The following is a 23555-nucleotide window of genomic DNA, read 5'->3' on the forward strand; positions in this document are numbered from 1 at the left end:
TGTAAATCTTACTGTAATAAACAGTCTTGCTGCTTACAATTATCTCTATCTATAATGAACTTTGCCCAGAAGTTTCAGTGGAAAATGTTAATAAAAATTTACAAATTTTATGAAAAGTGTTAAAAATTGACTATAAAGGACAATAACTCCTAAGGGGGTCAATTGACCATTTTGGTCATGTTGACTTATTTGTCAAAAAGCCTGTGTCGCTCACCTTGGTTTTTGTGAATATTAAACAAAGGACGTAGATGGATTCATGACAAAATTGTGTTTTGGTGATGGTGATGTGTTTGTTCATCTTACTTTACTGAACATTCTAACTGCTTACAATTATCTCTATCTATAATTAACTTGGCCTAGTAGTTTCAGAGAAGATTTTTGTAAATGATTACTAAGATTAACGAAAAAATGGTTAAAACTTGACTATAAAGGGCAATAATTCTTAAAGGGGTCAACTGACAATTTCCGTCATGTTGACTTATTTATAGATCTTACTTTGCCAACATTTATTGTATTTTAAAGTTTATCTCTATCTATAATAATATTCAAGATAATAACCGAAAACAGCAAAATTTCCTTAAAATTACCATTTCAGGGGCAGCAACCCAACAACAGGTTGTCTGATTCATCTGAAAATTTCAGGGCAGATATATTTTTACTTAATAAACAATTGTACTTCATGTCACATTTCCATTAAATGCTTAGATTTTTGAGTTATAAGCCAAAAACTGAATTTTACCCCTATGTTCTACTTTTAGCCATGGCGGCCATCATGGTAAGTTGACCGGGTCACGCCACACATTTTTAAAACTAAATACCCAAATGATGATTGTGGCCAAGTTTGGTTTAATTTGGCCACATATTATCAGAGGAGAAGATTTTTGTAAAAGATAACTAAGATTTACAAAAAATTGTTAAAAATTGACTTTAAAGGGAAATAACTCCTAAAGGGGTCAACTGACCATTTCGGTCATGTTAACTTATTTGTAAATCTTACTTTGCTGAACATTATTGCTGTTTACAGTTTATCTCTATCTATAATAATATTCAAGATAATAACCAAAAACGGGAAAATTTCCTTAAAATTACCAATTTAGGGGCAGCAACCCAACAACAGGTTGTCCGATTCACCTGAAAAATTCAGGGCAGATAGATTTTGACCTGATGAACATGTTTACCCCATGTCAGATTTGCTCTAAATGCTTTGGTTTTTGAGTTATAAGCCAAAAACTGCATTTTACCCCTATGTTCTATTTTTAGCCGTGGCGGCCATCTTGGTTGGTTGGCGGGATCACGCCACACAATTTCTAAACAAGATACCCAAATGATGATAATGGCCAAGTTTGGATTAATTTGGCCCAGCAGTTTCAGAGGAGAAGATTTTTGTAAAAGATAACTAAGATCTACAAAAAATGGTTAAAAATTGACTATAAAGGGCAATAACTCCTAAAGGGGTCATTTGACCATTTCCGTCATGTTAACTTATTTGTAAATCTTACTTTGCTGAACATTATTGCTGTTTACAGTTTATCTCTATCTATAATAATATTCAAGATAATAACCAAAAACGGGAAAATTTCCTTAAAATTACCAATTTAGGGGCAGCAACCCAACAACTGGTTGTCTGATTCATCTGAAAATTTCAGGGCAGATAGATCTTGACCTGATGAACATTTATACCCCATGTCAGATTTGCTCTAAATGCTTTGGTTTTTGAGTTATAAGCCAAAAACTGCATTTTACCCCTATGTTCTATTTGCAAACCTGATGCTGTACAAGTCTTTTTTATTTTTACTTTTTTAATGTCAAAACAGCAGCCGAGTTATAACTTTGTATAATTTGTATTTCCTCAAAAAAGATAAGTAACTTATGATAGTACCTGAGTTTCCAGAACGGCCTTGGCCTGTAGTATAGGTTCTATCATATCTGCTGGACAGTATGCTAATGAAAATGACAACAAATCTGCCCTAAAAAGGAAATCAAATAAAAGTTGCTTTTGGCACTGAACTGTATTTAATTTAAGTTATTTAACTTTACAAAGGGTCATAACTCTAGCAAATAAAAGAAAATCAGCACATTAAATTGACATGCATAACTATGAATGTTGGCGACAAATAACAATAAGTTTCATTTCATTCATTTATGCCAAGATGTATTTATTATAGATGTATAAGATGAAAACAATGTGAAAATATATCTGAATTGGAAGAATACAAGCTAAAATTAAAATTCTGAATGCAAGTCTACCTTAATATTAGGCATGGTGCCTCTGTTAACACCATATAGTAATCTTACTTGGCTGAGATATCTTTAAAATCTTCAAAACTAGCTAGGTCTACACAGACATCCCACACAGGACCATGCATTCTCTCAATCAAATCCTGGCATACTTCATAGGCAAAACTACAATCATGAGCCTGAAATATCAAGATACATAGTACACATGGGCAAAACTACAATCATGAGCCTGAAATATCAAGATACATAGTACACATGGGCAAAACTACAATCATGAGCCTGAAATATCAAGATACATAGTACACATGGGCAAAACTACAATCATGGGCCTGAAATATCAAGATACATAGTACACATGGGCAAAACTACAATCATGGGCCTGAAATATCAAGATACATAGTACACATGGGCAAAACTACAATCATGGGCCTGAAATATCAAGATACATAGTACACATGGGCAAAACTACAATCATGGGCCTAAAATATCAAGATACATAGTACACATGAGCAAAACTACAATCATGGGCCTGAAATATCAAGATACATAGTACACATGGGCAAAACTACAATCATGGGCCTAAAATATCAAGATACATTTTACACATGGGCAAAACTACAATCATGGGCCTGAAATATCAAGATACATAGTACACATGAGCAAAATTACAATCATTGGCCTGAAATATCAAGATACATAGTACACATGAGCAAAACTACAATCATGGGCCGGAAATATCAAGATACATAGTACACATGAGCAAAACTACAATCATGGGCCGGAAATATCAAGATACATAGTACACATGAGCAAAACTACAATCATGGGCCGGAAATATCAAGATACATAGTACACATGAGCAAAACTACAATCATGGGCCGGAAATATCAAGATACATAGTACACATGAGCAAAACTACAATCATGGGCCTGAAATATCAAGATACATAGTACACATGAGCAAAACTACAATCATGGGCCGGAAATATCAAGATACATAGTACACATGAGCAAAACTACAATCATGGGCCGGAAATATCAAGATACATAGTACACATGAGCAAAACTACAATCATGGGCCTGAAATATCAAGATACATAGTACACATGAGCAAAACTACAATCATGGGCCGGAAATATCAAGATACATAGTACACATGAGCAAAACTACAATCATGGGCCGGAAATATCAAGATACATAGTACACATGAGCAAAACTACAATCATGGGCATGAAAACATAGGTCAAACAAGAATATGTCCCAAGTACACGGATGCCTCACTCACACTATCATTTTCTATATTCAGTGGACCCTGAAATTGGGGTAAAAACTATAATTTGGCATTAAAATTAGAAAGATTATATCATAGGGAACATGTATACTAAGTTTTAGTTGATAGGACTTCAACTTCATCAAAAATTACCTTGACCACAAACTTTAACCTAAGGCAGGACGAACGAACTCACAGACCAGAAAACATAATGCCTCTCTACTTAGTTGGGTTATTTTCTCGTTACTTGTAAAAAAAATATTTTTTTTTTATCATGCATGCAAATCAACAATTTTGATGTGAACAACAACCTTATCATTATCATTTCAAAACATAAATTGTGTGCTGATAGAAGAACAATGGTCAAATATCATCAGATAAACCTTTATAAATACCTTAACAGCACCTCTAGCTATCAAATGGAGAACTTTTCCTTCCCGCAAACTGTTGTTTCCTTTCTCTATTTTCAGCAAATGACTTAACCGCATTAACTGAAATAAATATAAGTTCAAACATTATACTCCAGTTCTTAAAATAAAGCTTAACAAATGATTTAAATAAGATGGAGACTTTCCCTCTGCTATTCAATTTTAATGCTATATGTTTATCATATAAAGAAATGTTATTATCTGATTCTATCTTTATTATCAAAGGTCTGCTTATGTTGTCTTATACTATTAATTTTTTAATATTTTTTGTGTGAATTTTTATGATAAATATATATATTTGAATAAAAAGGGTCAATGAGTGAGCAAGTAACCCATCACTTTATAACAATACAAAGATGTATGCAGTTAAAACGGAATCCTTTCAAATTAATCTTCTTTAATGATAATGATGTTGCCGCTACTTTACATTTTCAGTGTAAACTAATTTCAAATACAGTTAATCCCTTGTGACATATTTAGAATTTATTGCAATGTTTTAATTAATGCAAAAAATATAATTTCAGAAGTAATTCTTTTCAAAACTTTTTGAGTTACATATTAAAATTAGATCATTTCTATCAAATCAAATATTTTATTATATTAACACAATAAACATATATTAACACATTAAACATATATGTGATACAATATTCATCCACTTGAGACAGTTAAATTTTGAAATTTAAAACGCTTTTATGTGACGTCATCAGGCATGGTCGCCTTTTTTCATGCTGTCACAATAGGAAATTCAGAGGAAAACAAGAAAATTCGAGGTCATAATCAGATTTTAACCAATGAAGGACTCAGATCAAATGAATCACATGTTGGTTATTTTTTTTTCATACAATGGGTGCAGAAAGGGATAAATTGATGAAGAATTAGAGAAACATATATACATACATATCAAACATACACAATAAAAACAGTATCAGAATTCATAACAACAAACAAGCTGTTATCAGTTATCAGTGTCTGAGATATTGGTTTTATAAAGATGCAAAAAAAAACATTCCTAGTTCTATGCAGCAAATTTTGTAGAGATATATGAACACATCACTGAAAACCTACCCTTTTCTGTTGTTTGTATGATGTATCTCTGGTACTGAGACATTTCTCAATCAATTCTATTCTATCTTTAGTCTGTCTCACTACAATAAATATAACAAAACTCTTTATAACAGAATTTAGGGTAATCACACTGTCATTGTATATTATATGACTGATATAATAGAATTAAATTTACAACAGAAGTTTCTCACTTGAAAATCTTTAACAAAAATTAGCTTAAATTCATTAAAAATTATGACACATTTTTCTTTTAACTTTTATTAAAATGATACTATCTGTTATGATTTCAGACAGTAATATTGTCTTTTGCAAATCTAGATTAAGTATCTTAAATGATGACCTTAAACCAAGTGATTTGAATGTCCATTAGGATCTTCTGCTTATTATTGTGACCATTTGTCTGTACATGTATATCATTGACACTCCATTATTCATGGTCAATTACCTTGTGCTGGTATAATTGATACACCAAAATCGTCCAACATAGCAAGGGAGTTAATCAAATCCAGTTCTTCTTGTATCAAAGTAGGTGTGTCTCTTATCAAATTTAAACATACCCTGAAATACAAAAAAATCAGTTTTAAGAAATGTTAATTTTCAAATCGAAAATCTTACTTCTTTCGTGGTTAATAATTAGGAAAGTCAACATTTGAACTTACCTGGAAAAATGTGTTCTGTTCTCACTACATACAAAATATATTTGTGACAATTGCCTTGTGTAATTTTTAAATAATTCGAATACTTCCCAGTTACCAATACCCTTTCAATCATTCAATTGCAAAATTTAAAAAATCAACTTATGCACACTTTCTGTCACCAGTTTTGTTTAGTTTAAACTTTGAATCAAAACTTAAGATCTTAACGAGTGAGATCATTTGTTTGATATTTGATTGATTGATTGATGTTTGGTGTTAATGCCACTTTCAGCAATATTAGCTATGTCATGACTGCCAGGTTTTAGTGAAGAAAAAAACAGAGTGCTTGAAGAGAACCACAACATTCATTATTTAGGAAAACCATCAATCCTAGTTTTATATTGGCGTTGAAGGCACAAGTGAATTGCACGATACGCACTCAAATCTTTAATGTTGAAAGGCAATTAAGTGATTGTTTTAGATGAACTACTTAGACAACAGGGTCACCGAGGCCTCTTGTGTAATATATAAACAATTGTAAAATTTACCTGGCAAGATCTATGCATGGATCTTTCATATCTGTAGAAGAATCAAAATACTCCTGTGCTGATGAGATGACTAGCTGTATGGCTCGTTTATAGGACACCTTTAAATTCTTTGTGTAGGTTTGAGTTGGAAGACTCTCATTATTACTTCTTTCTATGTACTCTCCTGCTAAAGTTATACTTTCTCTTCTACCAGAACACAGCAAGCTTTCAGTAAATATCTGAAAAACAAGATGGCTTTTTTAAGACACAAATTTGGAGTCCTTCTGTTTGTGTAAAAGCTTGAAAATTAGTGTCTAGAACAACCTGATATGTAAAGGCAAGTGATGATGAGCCAACAGCAAAATTTTCAGCTTCACTTCACACTTAAACTGGGCACACAACAAGCACTTTTACAGTCTGTAAATAACTAGCTTCTTCTTAACTTTTCTTTTTATTATTGTAACATTGTCATGGGAAGCATATGCAGCTGTGAATGTAGAATTTTATTGAGAAGAAAAAAATATAATTTTGGAATGTCTTATTATTGTTGTCAGCCAATCAAAAAGAGGTATTCTTATGAAACATACATGTAATGTAATTATTCAAAAATAGAAGTATCACCAACAGTGTGAAGAGACTACACCATTCACTTACCTCATGACACAGACCAGACGACAGACACCTGTAGACTTGGTTCTGTAACTGTATAACATCATCATGTAGCTTCCTCCATGCAATTTCTGATAATGGTTCACTTCTGTCAATTACAAAATGAAACAAAAAATTAGAAAAAAACTTGCTACTAACTATAAGTGAAATGGAATTTTCAATTTGAGAATAGGCATTCAATTTGACTGAATTGAAATTAAGAATTGTTATTTCCAATTAGATATTCCTTTTGGTCATCTTGTTAATCTTATATTCAATATAAAAAAAAAAGAAGATGTGGTAACCATTGCCAAAAGGCAACTCTTCACAAGAGACCAAAATGACACAGAAATTAACAACTATAGTTCATCGTACAGCTTTCAACAATTAGCAAAGCTGATGCCGCATAGTCAGCTATAAAAGACACTGAAACAACAATGTAAAATAATTCAAACGAGAAAACAAGGCCTTATTTATGTTAAAAAACAAAATGAAGTATTTATACATTCATTTTAAATTATTATATTTGATTGTTCTTGATAAAGCCAGAAAAAGCTTTGGAAACTCCAAATCTTTAAGGTATTATTGCTCTGTCTATTTTTCTAAGAGTATGATAGGATTATAGTTCCTCCCTTTTCAGGTAAAATGTTGTCTTTAAAGATGGCTTTATCCAAAAAAATCTTACCTTTTGCCTGCAGCTCTTGTCAATCTTATCATTAACATCTTGGCATCTTCTGCATCTTTCTGTAATAAAAAACACAATTGGAAACCTTTGAACTTTTATGTTATATATCAGTATGTATGGTCATATTATGTTTCTGTTTGTAAGAGAGAGTTGTTCCCCTTTTGTCAGTATTTTGTATTTATGTTTGTGACGTCATTTTTTGTCTGATTAAATTGTAGAAATGGAAGCTGACGTGTTTTTATGTGTCTGTATGTAATCGCCTCCATCCATGCTACGAGAGGTATTCCCCTAGTCTGTAATATTTAATAAAATGACTTATCAGAAAAATAAAATTACTGAACACAAGGGTATATGAACTAAGTAAGAAAACAAACAAAAATTTTGAGGGGAAAAATAAGAACATGTTCTATATTGCAAGAGAAAACTAAAGAATTACTATAAGTGAGATAAATGGTGGTATTATCAAATATACTTGACGAATGTACGGAGAAGATAGAGAGGAATTGCAAATAGTTAAAGAAGTAGGTGAGTGAAATTTGAAGTGATTTGCAAAAGCAAATATTAATTGTCAAGAAGTAAATAACAAAATTACAAAAAAAAATATTCAATCAAATTTACACTTTACCTCTGTTTCTAGGATATAATGTAGAGGTTTCTTAACATCCTGTTCATGTAAAATCTTTAATGCACTGAAAAACAAAACAAAGAATCATATGCTGAAATTGAAAATGATTGGAGACTGTTTTGTTGATATCAACATGGGTAATAAACAGCATCGCCAGGAGCGCATAATACATCTTTCGTCTTATGTGTGAAGTTTTATGCAATAATCATAGTTTTGGAGATACAGCATGACATGTGAAAAAATCTTCTTCTTTTTTAAAACTCGATAAAATTTGGAATCATCACCAAAAAGTATACAGATCTTTAGATTAATATAACTAAGAAGTGTGTAAAGTTTTAAGCAATAATCATAAAACGTTTTTGAGTTACGGTGGGACATGTGGACGTCAGCATATAAAAAAGCACTTTCCACAGATAGTGTCATACTTCAATATATTCTTACATAATTCTATCCTCATTTAAAGATAGATGCAAGTACTTTTCAAAAAATGTAAAACAGAACATTGTACCTTATCCTGCAATTACCAAACTATTGTACAAATTAAGTCTTCTGTTATCCCACTGCCATGTTCAGCAAGCACTAATATGAATATTTCTGTTTCCTAACCATTTTGTTTTGGGCCCTCTTCACGGTCCGCTTTCATCTATTTCAATTTCTTTGAGAAATTAGAGACAATGATTTCGATTTAATTACTAAAGTTACAAGTGTTTGGAGTAATTTCAGAACAAAAACAATATATGTATTTAGACAAAATTACCCCAAATGTCTTTCCAGCTTGTCTATTTCCTTGTGCAGTCTTATTGATTCTTTAGTTTCTTTCCTGTAAAAAAAGTTTTCAAGATAATAAATCAAAATATAAAAATTAAATGTGTTACAAAAAAATAATTAGCATCTTCAGCTATTTTTTAACAATAAAATGAAAAATATCAGGATTGTTCCATTAAAGCATATATGATACTGACAAAAATAGGGTAACATCCAATAGCGGAGGATTTAGAATTTCACTTTAATTTTCAGTTTACTGAAGTCTTTGACACAAGCTTCTAGTAGAGATTACAAAAAGCCTTCTCAGGATCCCATGTATGGTTTTATAGAACAGCCCTTAGCAGTAAGTGGCAATAATGAAATATTTTGGAAAGTGAATTTAATGAAATATTGAGTTCAAATGTTATAAAAATATCTTTCTTCTGCAATGCCATAACTGTACTATTTGTCTTTACATATATATTTAATTAATCAATTCAATACATATCCACTAAAGCCAACGAATAGTGTATTACAGTGATCACAACATCTATCTCCTTGAATATTTAGCCACTTTTTTGTCAATGACTACTATAATAATTACTGGATTTAAATGCAACTGAGAGATAACTTTCTGTAAATTTTGAATTGTAAAAGTATTTGAGAACAAGAAAATAGCCATTCTGGGGTTGAAGTCATAAAACTTTGCTCAGTGCTCAGAGCACAAAAATCATGCTGGAAACATGAAATCCCACAATTTGATTGGTTGATTTTGAAGTATGAGTACAAATAACTGACTTGAAAGTTTTATGACTTCAAGGCCTGGTAACCTTACCCATATCCTTTCTGTGGAAGACACTGGAAAATTTCTAAAGCTAAATCTAATTGATCATCCCTACAAAATAAAATGACAAATTACAATGACAAATAACAAATTTGCATGAAATTCATCTACATAACAAACTTGAAATTTGCATTTTTAACAGAACAAATTAGTTCAAGCAATCAAAAATTAATGACATAAACTGAAAAAGATGAAACAATACTGTCAAACCAGATGTGTTTTCATATCATTTTTTTTTCACCAGTTTAAAATGAGTAGTGATGCATGTGAAAATTGTATGATACTTTCTTATTAAACAAACATAAGTCTTAATGAAATGAAATGCTTTCAAATTTCACTATCTGCACTTTTCAGTGTGAAATAGTGGTATAGCTAATATCTGTATAAAGAAAGAGCAAACAGTGTTCTTACAGAGATCATTCAATATCTTAATATACAATGTATTGGTTTTACATACATCTAAGATTATTCAAAACAAAAAAAGTATACAACATACCTGCCACAAACATATAGAGCTTCTAGGGCCATGGACATGACATCATCCTGACTTGATATTATAGGTCTTTTTTGCTGCAAATGAACAAGATAATGTATTCTTACATAAATTATCCCAAATGGGCTTATAAAAGAGGAACACAAATAACATATCCAAATTAAAAATGACCATTGCTATTTCTATTAATTAATATAAAAAAAACGTTTGAGGACTTTTGAAGTGCAGAAGACCACACAATAAAGATGTAAAACCTTTAGGGTTATTAAATGTTTTTAAAGTTTTTAAATATGTTAAAATTTGGATACTTTACTTGATGAAGCCAATCACACAAGGTCTTATAGGCTTCCAAATTTGTGAAAAATTGTTACACTTTGAACCTCAAAAGCTTAACCGCTCTGTGAAAATGTCTCAGCTTTGTAACAATTCATCATAAATATCCAAGTTAATGATGAGGACTAGGGAATGGAAATACAGTCTACTATTATCGTCTTAAAATTATCAATTCAATCTTTACAATGTTTAAATATAATTTAAGAATTACTTCTCAAAAAAACTCACAGTCGCTTTAGATGATTCAAATATTTTAGTAGGTAGTGTAAGATCGGTCTTGGCTTTAGTGACAATGTAATCTCTAAGTAGTGAGGTAAAGGTCCCTGGCTGTCTGTGTTCACACTGCTGTAGGAAAGGTACTAGCCATTTGTGTAGACACTTTGTGTACATTTCTGTTGATGCCTGAATAAAAATATAATAGTAGAATATTATACATGTATAATATCTGTCATATTGTATATAATTAATTTGATGCCCGAGTTATTTCTAAACATCTGTCAGATCAATGTCCTGGTCCACATTATCTTGAGATTGTATTTAAAGCAGTTCATACTCCCAGCTTCTTATCATAATGAAGGCTTAATACATACAACATGTTTTCCTCTCAGATTTAATGATTTCAATAAGAAGGGTCCTCAATACTCTTAAACAGAATACTTTATTTGGTCTTTTAACTGTTTAACTTTATATACAACAAAAATAAAGAATTTTTGTATTTCACCATTTTCAAAACCATACTTGAGTCAGATTCTTGCTTTTAAAAATATGATCTGAAAAACATGTAGACTTAAGCATTATTTTGTGCAGAAAAAACTAAGGCATACCTTGGACATAATTAGTTCCAACTTATCATAGTCGGCCATCTTTTGTAGTTCATCAAAGGTCAGATTTTCATCCACATAACAGTCATATACTAGCATCTCCATGGTTACCAAGTTATCTAGTAGTTCAGATAAACCCTGTAAAAATTAAATATTCACATTATTATCAATTCTAATCAATAATTCTAATATTTTAATTCTGTTTTCTTTATTTAGGCCACGGTTTTTTAATTTGTTGGTTTACGGATTTTCTCCATGAAAAAGTCGGGTCGGTCGGTCGGAAAAAAAAAAAGAAAAAAAAGATCTTTCAAGACAGAAAACTGATATGCAAAATAAAAATATATTTCACCTTTCTAATATATGTTTGTCATACTATTTTTTCCTCGTTCTTAAATTTTAGTTTGATAATTATTATTGCTCAGCTGTAAACATCGCATGACATTGTCTAATAATTTCCCGTAAAAAAAGGGGGGGGGGGTACACTGACAAAGACGAAATTAAATCGTCAATTCACAAACAAGAAAAACAGATTCACGTCAGTTATTTGACTTAGCTTTTAATCAAAACTTGGTGAAAAATAATAAGCACGAAAACTGATAAAGAAAAAAAAAGTAAAAACGTCGTACGAAAATAAGTTTCAACACACGTGTCAAAAACGTAATAGACTCGTCCATCGGAAAAACGAGAATATCAGGTTAAATAATCTGTTGTCATGCATTCCCGTTTTTAATCCAAATGGACGATATATTTTTTATTATCTATGAAACAAGAAAATATCAAATGATTTGTTAAAATTCAGTATTTGAACTTGATGTTTTGAACTTCCACCTGTCCACATTTGGACAAGTCTATTTATATGAGAACATGCATCTTACAGACTGGTGACAAATAAGGGAAACGAACTTATTGTGTAATTGGTTTTAAACACAGGTTTCGTTCCGCAAAATTATTTGCGCAAACAACATTTCAAGGTCATTAATAATTGATTTGTCTATTTTTAGAAACGTAAACTGAAAGTTTCATTTTTCACAACAGAAAGTGTCATCACTTCTGTTAGTGATTAATGCATTTTATTTCATAAAAAAGGATATTTTAATTATTTTTCAGGGATAATGCATTTCTTAGGGTCGGCGAGAATAAAAAAAAGCCTGAAAATTCGATTTTATTTTTATTTTGGAAATCGGCAAAATCGGGTCGGCGGATCCGTAAACCAACAAATTAAAAAATCCTGGCCTTATCAAACAATAACTTCACAAAAGAGCAACAAACTTGCTACTACATTTTTTGTACTTTTTTATAAAAGCCTCTAATTTAATGAAATTCTAGTATACAAAATCATTCTCTCGCTTATATACCCTGCAAACAAATTTATTTTTGAGCATACTTTTTGACATGATTAGCTCTTTTCGGACAATTTCAAACAATCAACATCAAAATTTTTATTTATAGGAGTAGATATTTTTTAGGTTTATGAAAACACTATCCTGAATTGTAAGACCCACCTCCACTCCTCTCTCAGTGGCCAGTTTGACTAACTCTACCGATAGGTCTACTTGTCGTGATAACCTCTCTATCTCACAGGCTCTGAAACTGTACCACTTAGAAAGATCATCAGTGTTTGGGTTGGCCATTCTACAGAAAAAATATGTGAAAATTAATATTACTATAAATATTTTATCATGTCTGCTTAGTCATTTAAGGTATCACTAAATCAAGAATTCCAGTATTGAAAAAATTAAACAAAATGGCTGAAAAACACATTAGTTTATGGAAGTGAAAATTTTTATAAAATTTAAACAAGCTTATGCATAAAAACCAACAGACAAAATATTTAAAAGACTTCTGTTGTATGACAATAAAGCCAAAACGACTAAACAAAAACTACTTCCTCTATAATATAAATAGAGTAAGGTTTTTTCATATCAAAATTTGTTGGCTAGTGTTATAAAGTATTATACGAACCTAAATTCTTTGAGACCTGGATTTTCCTCATATAAGAAACCTCCTAGATCTGGTAAAACTGGTTCTATGATAGTTCTGAAAAATATCAGTGTTAAATCGAATAATATAACCATCTATCAATAACTCACTCCATTTTAATATATTGAAGATACCCTTTTTGTCTATTTATAATTATAAAACAAAATTGCATGGTTCACTCAATACAACCCTAATTAAAATAGATGTGCTGTAAAGGTTGTCATTGAAAGAAAAGTTAAACTGTAAAACTAAAAATGAAGTTCAAAATGTGCTTTTAAACTTTAATATAAAATGGCAGGTGAATGTTAAGTTGGGAAAATTTAGACTGCTATGAATGAAGGTCCAATGATACACCTCATTTCCAAATTTCCGCTTTTGTAGTATCTGTCTATTTTTAATGTATTACTGAATGTTTATTTGAATTAAAATTCAAAATTATATACAGTCGACTCTCATTATCTCGAAGTCATTCGAACCAGAGAAATATATTGAGATACACATAGTTGGACTCAAACGAAAACTGGAAGTTTGACAGACCAAGGGACACAACTCTTGCTGAACTTGGTTAAACTAAAATAAATCCTTGTGATTATGGGAAGGGGATTGATATTCTTGTATCAGATCAATGTATTTAAATGTCATGGTCTTTCATTATTATAATAACATTATTTTTACTTATTCTATTGTTTCAGTTACAATTTTTTCCTATTTTTTTCGAGAGAAATACCCATTCATTAGTTTCGTTATTCAGGTCGGTGACAAAATTGATTATTCTCGGATACATGAGATTTTAGAAAAGTTAGATTTCTCTTCATTTTGTTTAATCTCACTCTTTCTTTTCAAAAGAAAATATAACAAGATTAAAGACGCTGATTCAGTAGTTTTTGGTTGATTATTTACAGAGGTCACAATCTTCACTTTATACACACCCAAGCTCATTAGTATAAATCACAATTAATTGTTTTGTAAACATTTTAAATACTTTTTTATGAATTTTAACAATGTATCACTAATTATTTATATAATTTCTTAGGTTAACACTTGTGGAAATAGCAGGTCATAAATTAATACAGTGGTTAGTGACCGGGAATTAAATTACATGTGTATTGTCAGATTAACTCTTCGATCCAATTAAATCCTGGAGGTCATGTTTTGACATATGTGTACTAGTTCGAGATAGATAACTAATCTTGAATACTTTTGTTAACCTTGGGACCGTAAATTTAGTTAAACTCCACCAAAATTTCAACTCATCCAATTTCGACTCATCCGGAGTCAAATTACATACATTTATATGGAACAAAGTTCGAGACCATGTGAAAACGCTGACTCATCCAAAATTTCGAGTCAATCAATCGAGACAACGAGAGTTAACTGTATGTTATACATCAGCAATATTAAAACCAAACCTAAAACGTAATCCCTAATTAATTACATGTAACAGCTTAATTTTCACGTAAGCAGTACAATGTAGTCTCTAACCATCTTTTATTATTTTACCTGCAAAAATCTTCCTCACTCCAATCTTTTTCTCTCCATCTGTCTTCTTCCCAGGGAATAACTGACTTATCATTCCTGAATCATAGAAAGAACAATAATATTACAGTACATGTCTTTGATTCTGATTTACTCCAACTCAAATAATTAGTTTTTGGAAGTTTATATTTATCCAAAGCACCTTTTAATAGTGCAGGAAACTAAATCATAAACCTTTGTAAGATTTGGTTCATACATTTTTATATCTATTAGGGCGTTTGCGCCGATTTTGAAATTTTTCATTCTTTCATTTGCGCCGATTTCATTTTTTCATTTGCGCCGATTTTATATTTTTTCCTAATTGGATTTACAGGTAAGTTACAGTTAAGTTCATACTTATATATTGGCTGAGCACAGAGTATAAAGACAAATCAAGTGACATTGCAATTGGTAAATTGCTATCCCAATGTTTCGAGGTTACCATTCCTTTCCCTAAATGAAATTCCCGATGACTGCTTCATGTTTAACATTATATGACGCTCCGCTCCTTCTGATGACAAATGTCATACATTCTTAGACAATGTGCAAGTACACATTCCATAACGGACAACAAATTTGCAGATGAATCGGACAACCAGTTGTTGGGTTGTGCCCCCTGAATTGGTAAAATGACAATTCATAACATATGTGTACAACTGGCTGACGGAAGAGGTCTTTAATAATAAATGAAAATAACATTACTTCTTATATCATTTCACCTGTAATTTACCTGTTATTTACCTGTAAAAAAATCGGCACAAATGGAAAAAAAAATCAGCGCAAATGAAATGCAGATTGGCGCAAATGCAAAACGCCGATCTATTAAAGATGTATATTATTCATTGATCATTCTTTTGAATGTTAATTATGTCAAATCTGTCCACATAAAAAATAATCTAGACACACAAAAAAATGCTAACCCACATATCTGAGAATTCTGAAAAGTATACTTTCAGTTTACCCTCTTCAAAAATGTTCTAGTTTGATAGCCTTTCAAAATTTCCTGTATGATTCAATTACCAATAATCAAAATTATTCATGATTTTTTTTTGGGGGGATTAGTTATATTTGTGACTTTGTAGTGGAGGATTCTTTAAAAGGGCAATTCTATCTTAACCAGCAAAACTATAAATTCTGTATATGAAATTATCATTTAATCAAACTTCAAACCTTCAGAATTATTTCTTTAAAACCACTTTGCATCTATTAACAGACTAATATTGAAAATATTAATAATGAATCTAAATAATGAATAAATATTATGAAACAAACTTTTATATTACTTACCCAACTTCTGGTAGCAGTGACCTATATTCATGTGGATTTGTTGTTTCTGGAAAATTAGACAATATTCCTAACCTAAAATATACCAATATTAAAATGAAATATTCATTCAGCAATGATATTTGCAGCAACAATAAAAAAAAATTGTCTTGCAAGTGGTCGGTTCTATTTGGATTGTTATTAAGGTTTTGTTAAATAATGAAGTCAAAATTTCTAAAGTCAAAAACTATACTCTACACATTATTGTTTCCAATAAGCTTTTGAACATTACCTGTGAGGTCTTAGGTCTTCCCAGTGAAAGGTGAACAGAGTTTCTAAAGCTTCTATATTATTATCCTGTAAATATAAATTATGAATATAAACAAACACTATCACAATTTAGGAATTACAATATTACATCATAATATTATTCCATATTTTCTATATAATATTTAAAAGAAAACTTGAGGAATAAGTATTTTCCATTTTAATTTGAATCTCCCAAATTTCAAAATGTATTTTTTAACACTTTTCTTTTTGAAAAAATCACTATAATTTCCAATAATTTATTATAAGAAAGCATTTGTTACCACTATATTTCTTGCTAAGACAAGTTATATATTTCTACCAAATATTCTTAATGCATACACATTTTCGGTCAAATTTAATAAGAAAATGTAGTTGATTTTTAATCTTAAACTTCACATTTTTTAATCAGTGGGCAATACAGATCTCATAAAAAATAACCAATCAGCAACACTTTTTAAATGAACACCAAAACCCACAAAATGCACTGTAAAAATGGAGACCTACCCTGGCATAATTAACTGCAATCTCCACTATGTTTTCTGATCTGAATTTCTGGAAGAATTTTTCATTAAACCTTTCTGCTGCTGCATGGACACCTCCCAGGATGCACTGCAAACAAACAGATCAAATATTACTACAGCCTGCATAATGTTTTTTAAGCAATAAGGAATAAACTTATGGAGATGGAATAATTTAAAGCTGATGTATTTAAAGCCACACTATATTCAATATCTCTGGAAATCATTCACTTTGTGTAGTCTTTGAAAATATAGTCATATTATCTATACGAAATTTTTGTGTTTTTGTTGATTTATTTTACTGATATTTATAACATTTAACAATATATAGACAATTCACATCCACTCTGTGTAGTATTTCTATTTGCATCCATCTGAGTTGAGCCTTTTTCAACTGACTTTAGTAGTTTGCTCTTATGTTGTACTGTTACACAAGTGTCCCAGGTATGGGGAGGGTTGGGATCCTGCTAACATGTTTAACCCCGCCACATTCTGTATGTATGTGCCTGCCCCAAGTCAGGAGCCTGTATTTAAGTGGTTGTCGTTTGTTTATGTGTTATATATTTGTTTTTCATTTATTTTTTGTACATAAATTAGGCCGAAAGTTTTCTGCTTTGAATTGTTTTACATTGTTACATTGTCATTTTGTTGCCTTTTATATCTGACTATTCGGTATGGGTTTTGCTCATTGTTGAAGGCCGTAAGGTGACCTATAGTTGTTAATTTCTGAGTCATTTGGTCTCTTGTGGAGAGTTGTCGCATTGGCAATCATGTCACATCTTCTTTTTTATTATCATGTTACCTCATAAGTTTTCAATCTGTACAAATACTGAAGAAGTTTTCTTCTGACACGACATACTTCTCTCTGTTCTAGATTCAGACTGAAATTAGATAAAGATAAAATTAAATATATCAAATACTGAATATAATATTTCAATCTTTTCATATATAGGTATACAGAATATTGATGTCTAAATAAATTATCCACAGGAAGAGCCTTTTAAGGGCATACGATACAGTTTTGATCAAAATTTCCATATAGACTATTTTTAACCTGATCTCGCGTAATCAAACCAAATGGCATTTTAAAAAAGAGGGGTCCATGAACTCTTTTTCAAGTTAAATAAGTTTGAATGATAAAACTCAGTCAAAAACTGAGCTTTTTCCCAATAAGTCATAGTTTGACGTCGCTAAAATAACAATTTACACTAGCAATGTCATTACCTCCCCTGTAACTGTATCATATGCCCTTAATGTTAAAGATGCAGACAACAGAATGCAAAATCACTTTCAGTTATCTCACTTCCACAACAACAAAAACAGTTGCAGGTTAAACAAAGAATGATACATTTCTATCAACATTTTTAAAATCATTTATTGGAAGAAAAAAATTAATGTAAAAAACTTTTATTTACTATTAAATCTTTTTACAGTATTCAAAATGGGGACAAGTTTTTAACAACATCTGACCATTTGTTCTAAGTTATTAATTCTGAATTTTACAAATCTATAAAATGTACAGGTTCTTAGGTTGTCTCCCATTCAGTATGATGTATCTTTATTCCAAGTAGTTAATTTTCTAAATAATCAAAGCACTTCATATATTTCGAAAAAACAACAATGTAAACTTTTAAGGTATTTTTTAAAATATATGCAACATTGTGTTCTAAGGAAAGAATATATCAGTTAATTGTTGTCAATTTTGTGTTCCATCACAAGAACAAAACCAAAGATTTCCAATCCATGAAAACAAACAAACCAAATGCTTTTACCAAAGAACAAACAGTTGGGAAAAACTGAATAAGATGTGTATGAAAGAGGACACAATAAGGAAAAAGTTTTATGTCTTTAAAAACCAGGATCTGAAAATTTAATGAGATATTGTTTCAAAGAGAGGTTTCCAGCTTATGTATATTTGAATAACTTTTTATTGGAATCAAGTAAACACGAGACGTTGATTCCTGACTATAGGTTGCACTTTGTAAATACAACTGTTCTCAAACCACGCCTCTTTTGGGGAGATCTTGAATATGCATAGAAAATTAATTTTGTTTACATACTGGTTCCAAGTTATGCTATCTGTATTCCATCTCACAGAGACATAACTTGGGAATGTTACCAGTAAATAAACATGTGCATATTGTTTACATTGAAAACCGTGGTAACCCTTCATTCAAGGAAGGGTTGGAAAGAAAATTAGTGTTAGTTAAAAAAGTTAAGGGCATATTAACGTTGAAAATATCCTGCACAGCCCTATATTTATTATTTTGACCTTTGAAAAAAATTGTAGTGCATATGAACTTTCAATTCTAGCATAATATTTTTTTTGAAAACGTCATAGTAAAAGTGGTACAGTATTTAAATTTTTATCTATAATCTAAAACTAACTTTTTAAATTCCAGTTCATTCAACATTTCTTCTTGTTTAGCTTTCTTCAATTCTTCTTTCTTTGTCTGTGTTTCAGGATCAAACTCATCTAATGTTATATCTTCATATAGACCATCTTCTGGATCACAGAGGATGAACCTAAAATACAGTTGTAAAATAAAATTTAAAGTGATTATAGCAAGAAAGACTTTACATGTACATTGTTTTGAGGAGGACATAAACAAAATCAATACTTGATTAATATATCAAAAAAGAAATTAGGAAAATGTCACTGAAAACTATATATATATATGTTCTACAACTTTTTGGTTCAGTAATATGTATAAAAGGACTTATTCCTGATTAAGCTAATTGAAGCATTTGTAATTCTAACTGTTAACAAACACTTTATATCAAAAAATTCTTATATCAGTTTAATAATGAGATTTTCTAACAAGTTAGAAAAAAAAAAAAAAATATGAATCTTTAAGAATATGTCAAAGTGGGATTTTCTCTTCTGTGAATACATCAACATTGTATGAAAACTGAGAAAACAAATCACTGTGAAGTTGACTAGAAAAAGGACAGAAATATTATGATCTTTATAACGTAAAATCAACAATTAGTTTGAGTTTTAAGAATAATTATTTTATTTAAATACTAAGCTAAATGGACGCGTTAAAGGTACAAAGTATTAGTTTCATTATTTAAAAGTCTAGATATCATGTACTACATATAACCTTGGCAGATAACAATTACCTTGATCTGTTCAGGTAATAAAAAAGTAAACACCGGGGTATTATTTTGACAACCAGGATATTATTTTGACAACCGGAATAATCAAGTGATCAAGAATATCACTTATATTTATAGACAAAATTGTTAAACTAAATCACCATAATGGCATTATCAAAATCATTTCAGAAAGGACAAGTTCCAATGTTATGTCAGATGTGTGAGGAATCAAATGAGATTAAATGGAAATGTATACAATGTGACTTTCTCTTGTGTACAAAATGTCAGAAACTTCATCAAAAAGTGAAATCAACTGACCAGCATATAATTATAGAAATAAAGGACATTCCTTTACACCAGCAACAGAGTAAGGATAAACTAGATTTAAGTAACATTCAATGTGGAATTCATAGTGAACACAACTGTTTCTTATTTTGTCAATCTTGTGAAGTAGTTGTCTGCCCTTTGTGTATAACAAAAATTCATAACAAACACACTATGGTTGAACTAGCTGAAGGATATCAACTTACATTGAAATCAATGAAAACGTTCAATTCTGAGATTGAAGAGGAAATAGATCAAAATGAAGAAGTATTATCTGAACTTGGAATTTTGAAATCTTCAGAAGATCGCAAATATGAATTGGAAAAGCAGAATATTCTCAACCGAGAAAAAATACTAAAGGATGAAGTTGAAAAGCATACCAATAAACTTTTGAAAGAACTTGATCAGAGAAAGGAAATTCTGATGCAATCAGTGAATAATGCTCGAAATAGATCACAGAAGATCAACAAAGATTTAGACCTTAGGAGAAAGAATTTAAACCACGCCTTAAATTCAAATATTGCTAATCAAGTTTTCAACATATATTCGGAGGAGAAAACTTCAAGACAACAAAGAATAGTACCTGCCAGCCCTAAATTTAAAAAGTTGCCTAAGTTTGTCCCAGGTAAAAATATAGTTCAAGATTTCTACGTTGGAGAATTAAAGGAATCTGATGATGACCAAAAGATATTTGAATTTAAAGTCATAAAGCAATACAAAACAGAGTTTGAGATGGTTAACAATTTAGTCTGTTTTGATGACCGAAGTATTTTTATCTCTGGTTATCCAAGCCATATACTACATAAACTAAAATTAACAAATGAATCATTATGTGATTTGTATTCTTTTAAAACAACCATATTGGACATGGCATTACTACCATCAGGTGACCTACTTCTATCTACAAAAGAATCAAACCTTACAATACTTTCCGGTAGTACCAGTAAAGTGAATCCAACAAAGTTCAGTGTAAATCCTTTAATAACTCTTGGTGTCCATGTAACAAGCGACCATAAGATCTTAGTTGGTGTGAGAGAGAACCAACCAAAAACCTTTCCTGTCAATGGTCCAAGACAAGTTATCATGATGAGTATGGATGGAAAAAAAGAAAAAGTGTATCATACTGACAACAAAGGGAAATTAATATTTACTGTTCCCTTCAGAATAACTACTGACAATGACAATAACATTTATGTCATTGATATTCTAGATGAAGAATATAGAGGTAGAATAGTGGCATTAGATAAGACAAACATAGTGAGATGGATATACACCGGTAATCCAGATATAAACAAGAAACAAACTATGAAACCTGGAGATTTGGTGGCTACAAAATCTGACAACATTATAGTTACAGATGACCATCATCACATGATTTATATCCTCAATACTATAGGACAGTGCATTCATTACCTTAACACTAAGGATCAGTTAGGTATCCATATTCCATACTCTTTAGACATAGACAGTACAGGCACATTGTACATAGGCTGTTGTACATATGAAAGTGAACCCAACGAAGCCAAAATATATACTGTTTCTGGATTCTGATTAACTGATTTTAATTACTTCCATAGCCTGAACTGATATAATTCTTCTTTTCTTGCTTTTATGAAAATAAATTGTATTTCAAACTCATAACTTACTTGCATGAATTTGTAAAAACTTATTTGAACAACAATAAAACTGACTATAACTTATCGCTCCTTTTATTTTTGTAACAATGGAATGTATATTAGGAATTGCTACACACCAACAAGATTTGACTGCTTGTTTTTATAATCAAAACTGAATAATAATGATGAGATCATTGTAAAATAAACCCTTTCAAAAGGTCATTTTCAATGTGCACCTTGATTCACAAAATATAGTTGATATTAGTTAAATGTAACTGATATACGGACAAAAAAACGAAAATTTAACATTCAGCAACGAACCATGAAAATTAGGTTAAGGTCAATTAAACCCTGCCACACAGACATCTTCAAATGCATACAAGCTGCAGTTTCAAATGTTGTCTTTTGTCTTAACTTTTACTCGGTAGCTAAAATAGATCAACATTTCAGAGCACAGCAAAAGGCCCAGTCAATGATTTCTACATTGATTTGTAAAATAGGAGAGTCTAAAACATGGTCAATAAGTGCTTTTCTAAATGCCATAAATTCTGAATAATCTCTTGATGTTATTTCGAATAGACAGACAAAATATTAGTCATTCTTTATAATTTAATTCTAGATTCTATTCAAACCGGAGTAAATCATTAAAAAAAAAATTGATGACGTCACGTTCAAATGACAAAATTATTTCTTTGAGCTAATAAACAAAGCACTGTCAGCCTATCAGAAGACATGTTACATCCGAAATTAAATTATATCATTATATTAAAAAAAAAGATATGGTATGATTGCCAATGAGACAAGACACCAAAATGACACAAAAATTAACAACTATAGCTATAGTAACAGTATGGCAAGTTCCTGTAAAGATCGGCCTGGTTTACCTATACATGTACAATCATCAAATTGTGAAATATAAACATCTCAGGTTTTCTGCAGCCAACTGTTTGGTTAACATTCAATAACAATATGCTGCGATATTATCTATTTCAATATCAGGTACATGAAAGGTAAATAATATCAGGTACAAGAAAGGTAAATAAAGCAGCACCATTCATACATGTAATAAGCTTGAAAACTTTATCTTCCGACCAACAATTAAATTTTGCAGCAGCCTCAAAATGTAGCTTGTACTCAAGCTAGTTAGTTGTACCATCATGGATTGATGGTTTGGTATACCCACTATTCTCACTGTATACTGCTTTACTTAATTAAATAAAATTGAGAATGGAAATGGGGAATGTGTCAAAGAGACAACAACCCGACCATAGAGCAGACAACAGCAGAAGGTCACCAACAGGTAACAGGTCTTCAATGTAGCGAGAAATTCCTGCACCCAGAGGCGTCCTTCAGTTGTCCTGGCCTGATTAACTACTCCCAATTAAACTGCATTAGAAATTGTATGATCAAATGAACAATCATTGTTAACTTTTGGGTATATTATATAAAACATTCATACATCAATTTGCTACATGGTCTTATTTTGGTTATCTATGTACTATCTTAAAAGTGACTCAATCAGATTTTAAGGTTTTTCTATTTTTTCATTAGTTATCTTGTAACTGAGTTT

The 23555-nt window shown here is 30.7% G+C and overlaps 2 protein-coding genes across 2 annotated transcripts in view; one reads left to right on the forward strand and one right to left on the reverse strand.

The window, feature by feature from the left end:
- LOC134715755 (NBAS subunit of NRZ tethering complex-like) overlaps positions 1-23555 on the reverse strand; it is a 65548-nt gene that overhangs the window by 23490 nt on the left and 18503 nt on the right. The window contains exons 18-39 of the mRNA XM_063578170.1: positions 19332-19469; positions 17746-17824; positions 16930-17034; positions 16409-16473; positions 16141-16212; positions 14839-14913; positions 13321-13395; positions 12861-12990; positions 11362-11496; positions 10766-10939; positions 10208-10281; positions 9703-9762; positions 8881-8943; positions 8124-8187; positions 7499-7557; positions 6820-6922; positions 6187-6404; positions 5449-5561; positions 5004-5083; positions 3903-3998; positions 2296-2417; positions 1880-1967 (exon numbers count right to left, since the gene is read on the reverse strand). Of these exons, the coding sequence (XP_063434240.1) occupies positions 1880-1967; positions 2296-2417; positions 3903-3998; positions 5004-5083; positions 5449-5561; positions 6187-6404; positions 6820-6922; positions 7499-7557; positions 8124-8187; positions 8881-8943; positions 9703-9762; positions 10208-10281; positions 10766-10939; positions 11362-11496; positions 12861-12990; positions 13321-13395; positions 14839-14913; positions 16141-16212; positions 16409-16473; positions 16930-17034; positions 17746-17824; positions 19332-19469 (2188 nt within the window). The remainder of the gene's footprint in view (positions 1-1879; positions 1968-2295; positions 2418-3902; positions 3999-5003; positions 5084-5448; positions 5562-6186; positions 6405-6819; positions 6923-7498; positions 7558-8123; positions 8188-8880; positions 8944-9702; positions 9763-10207; positions 10282-10765; positions 10940-11361; positions 11497-12860; positions 12991-13320; positions 13396-14838; positions 14914-16140; positions 16213-16408; positions 16474-16929; positions 17035-17745; positions 17825-19331; positions 19470-23555) is intronic.
- On the forward strand, positions 20138-21920 carry LOC134714347 (uncharacterized). Its single transcript, XM_063575586.1, has 2 exons — positions 20138-21159; positions 21256-21920. Exons 1-2 carry the CDS (start codon positions 20211-20213, stop codon positions 21918-21920), a joined length of 1614 nt encoding a protein of 537 aa, XP_063431656.1. The 5' UTR covers positions 20138-20210.

Source organism: Mytilus trossulus, chromosome 4 (assembly GCF_036588685.1).
Source record: "Mytilus trossulus isolate FHL-02 chromosome 4, PNRI_Mtr1.1.1.hap1, whole genome shotgun sequence".
In the NCBI taxonomy this organism is placed as follows: domain Eukaryota; kingdom Metazoa; phylum Mollusca; class Bivalvia; order Mytilida; family Mytilidae; genus Mytilus; species Mytilus trossulus.

Excerpts from the sequence above, each read along its gene's own strand:
- LOC134714347 (XM_063575586.1), top strand. The coding sequence starts at position 20,211 with ATGGCATTATCAAAATCATTTCAGAAAGGACAAGTTCCAATGTTATGT. Across the intron at positions 21,160-21,255 it reads TTTTATCTCTGGTTATCCAA|GTGACCTACTTCTATCTACA; the intron begins GCCATATACTAC and ends TACTACCATCAG.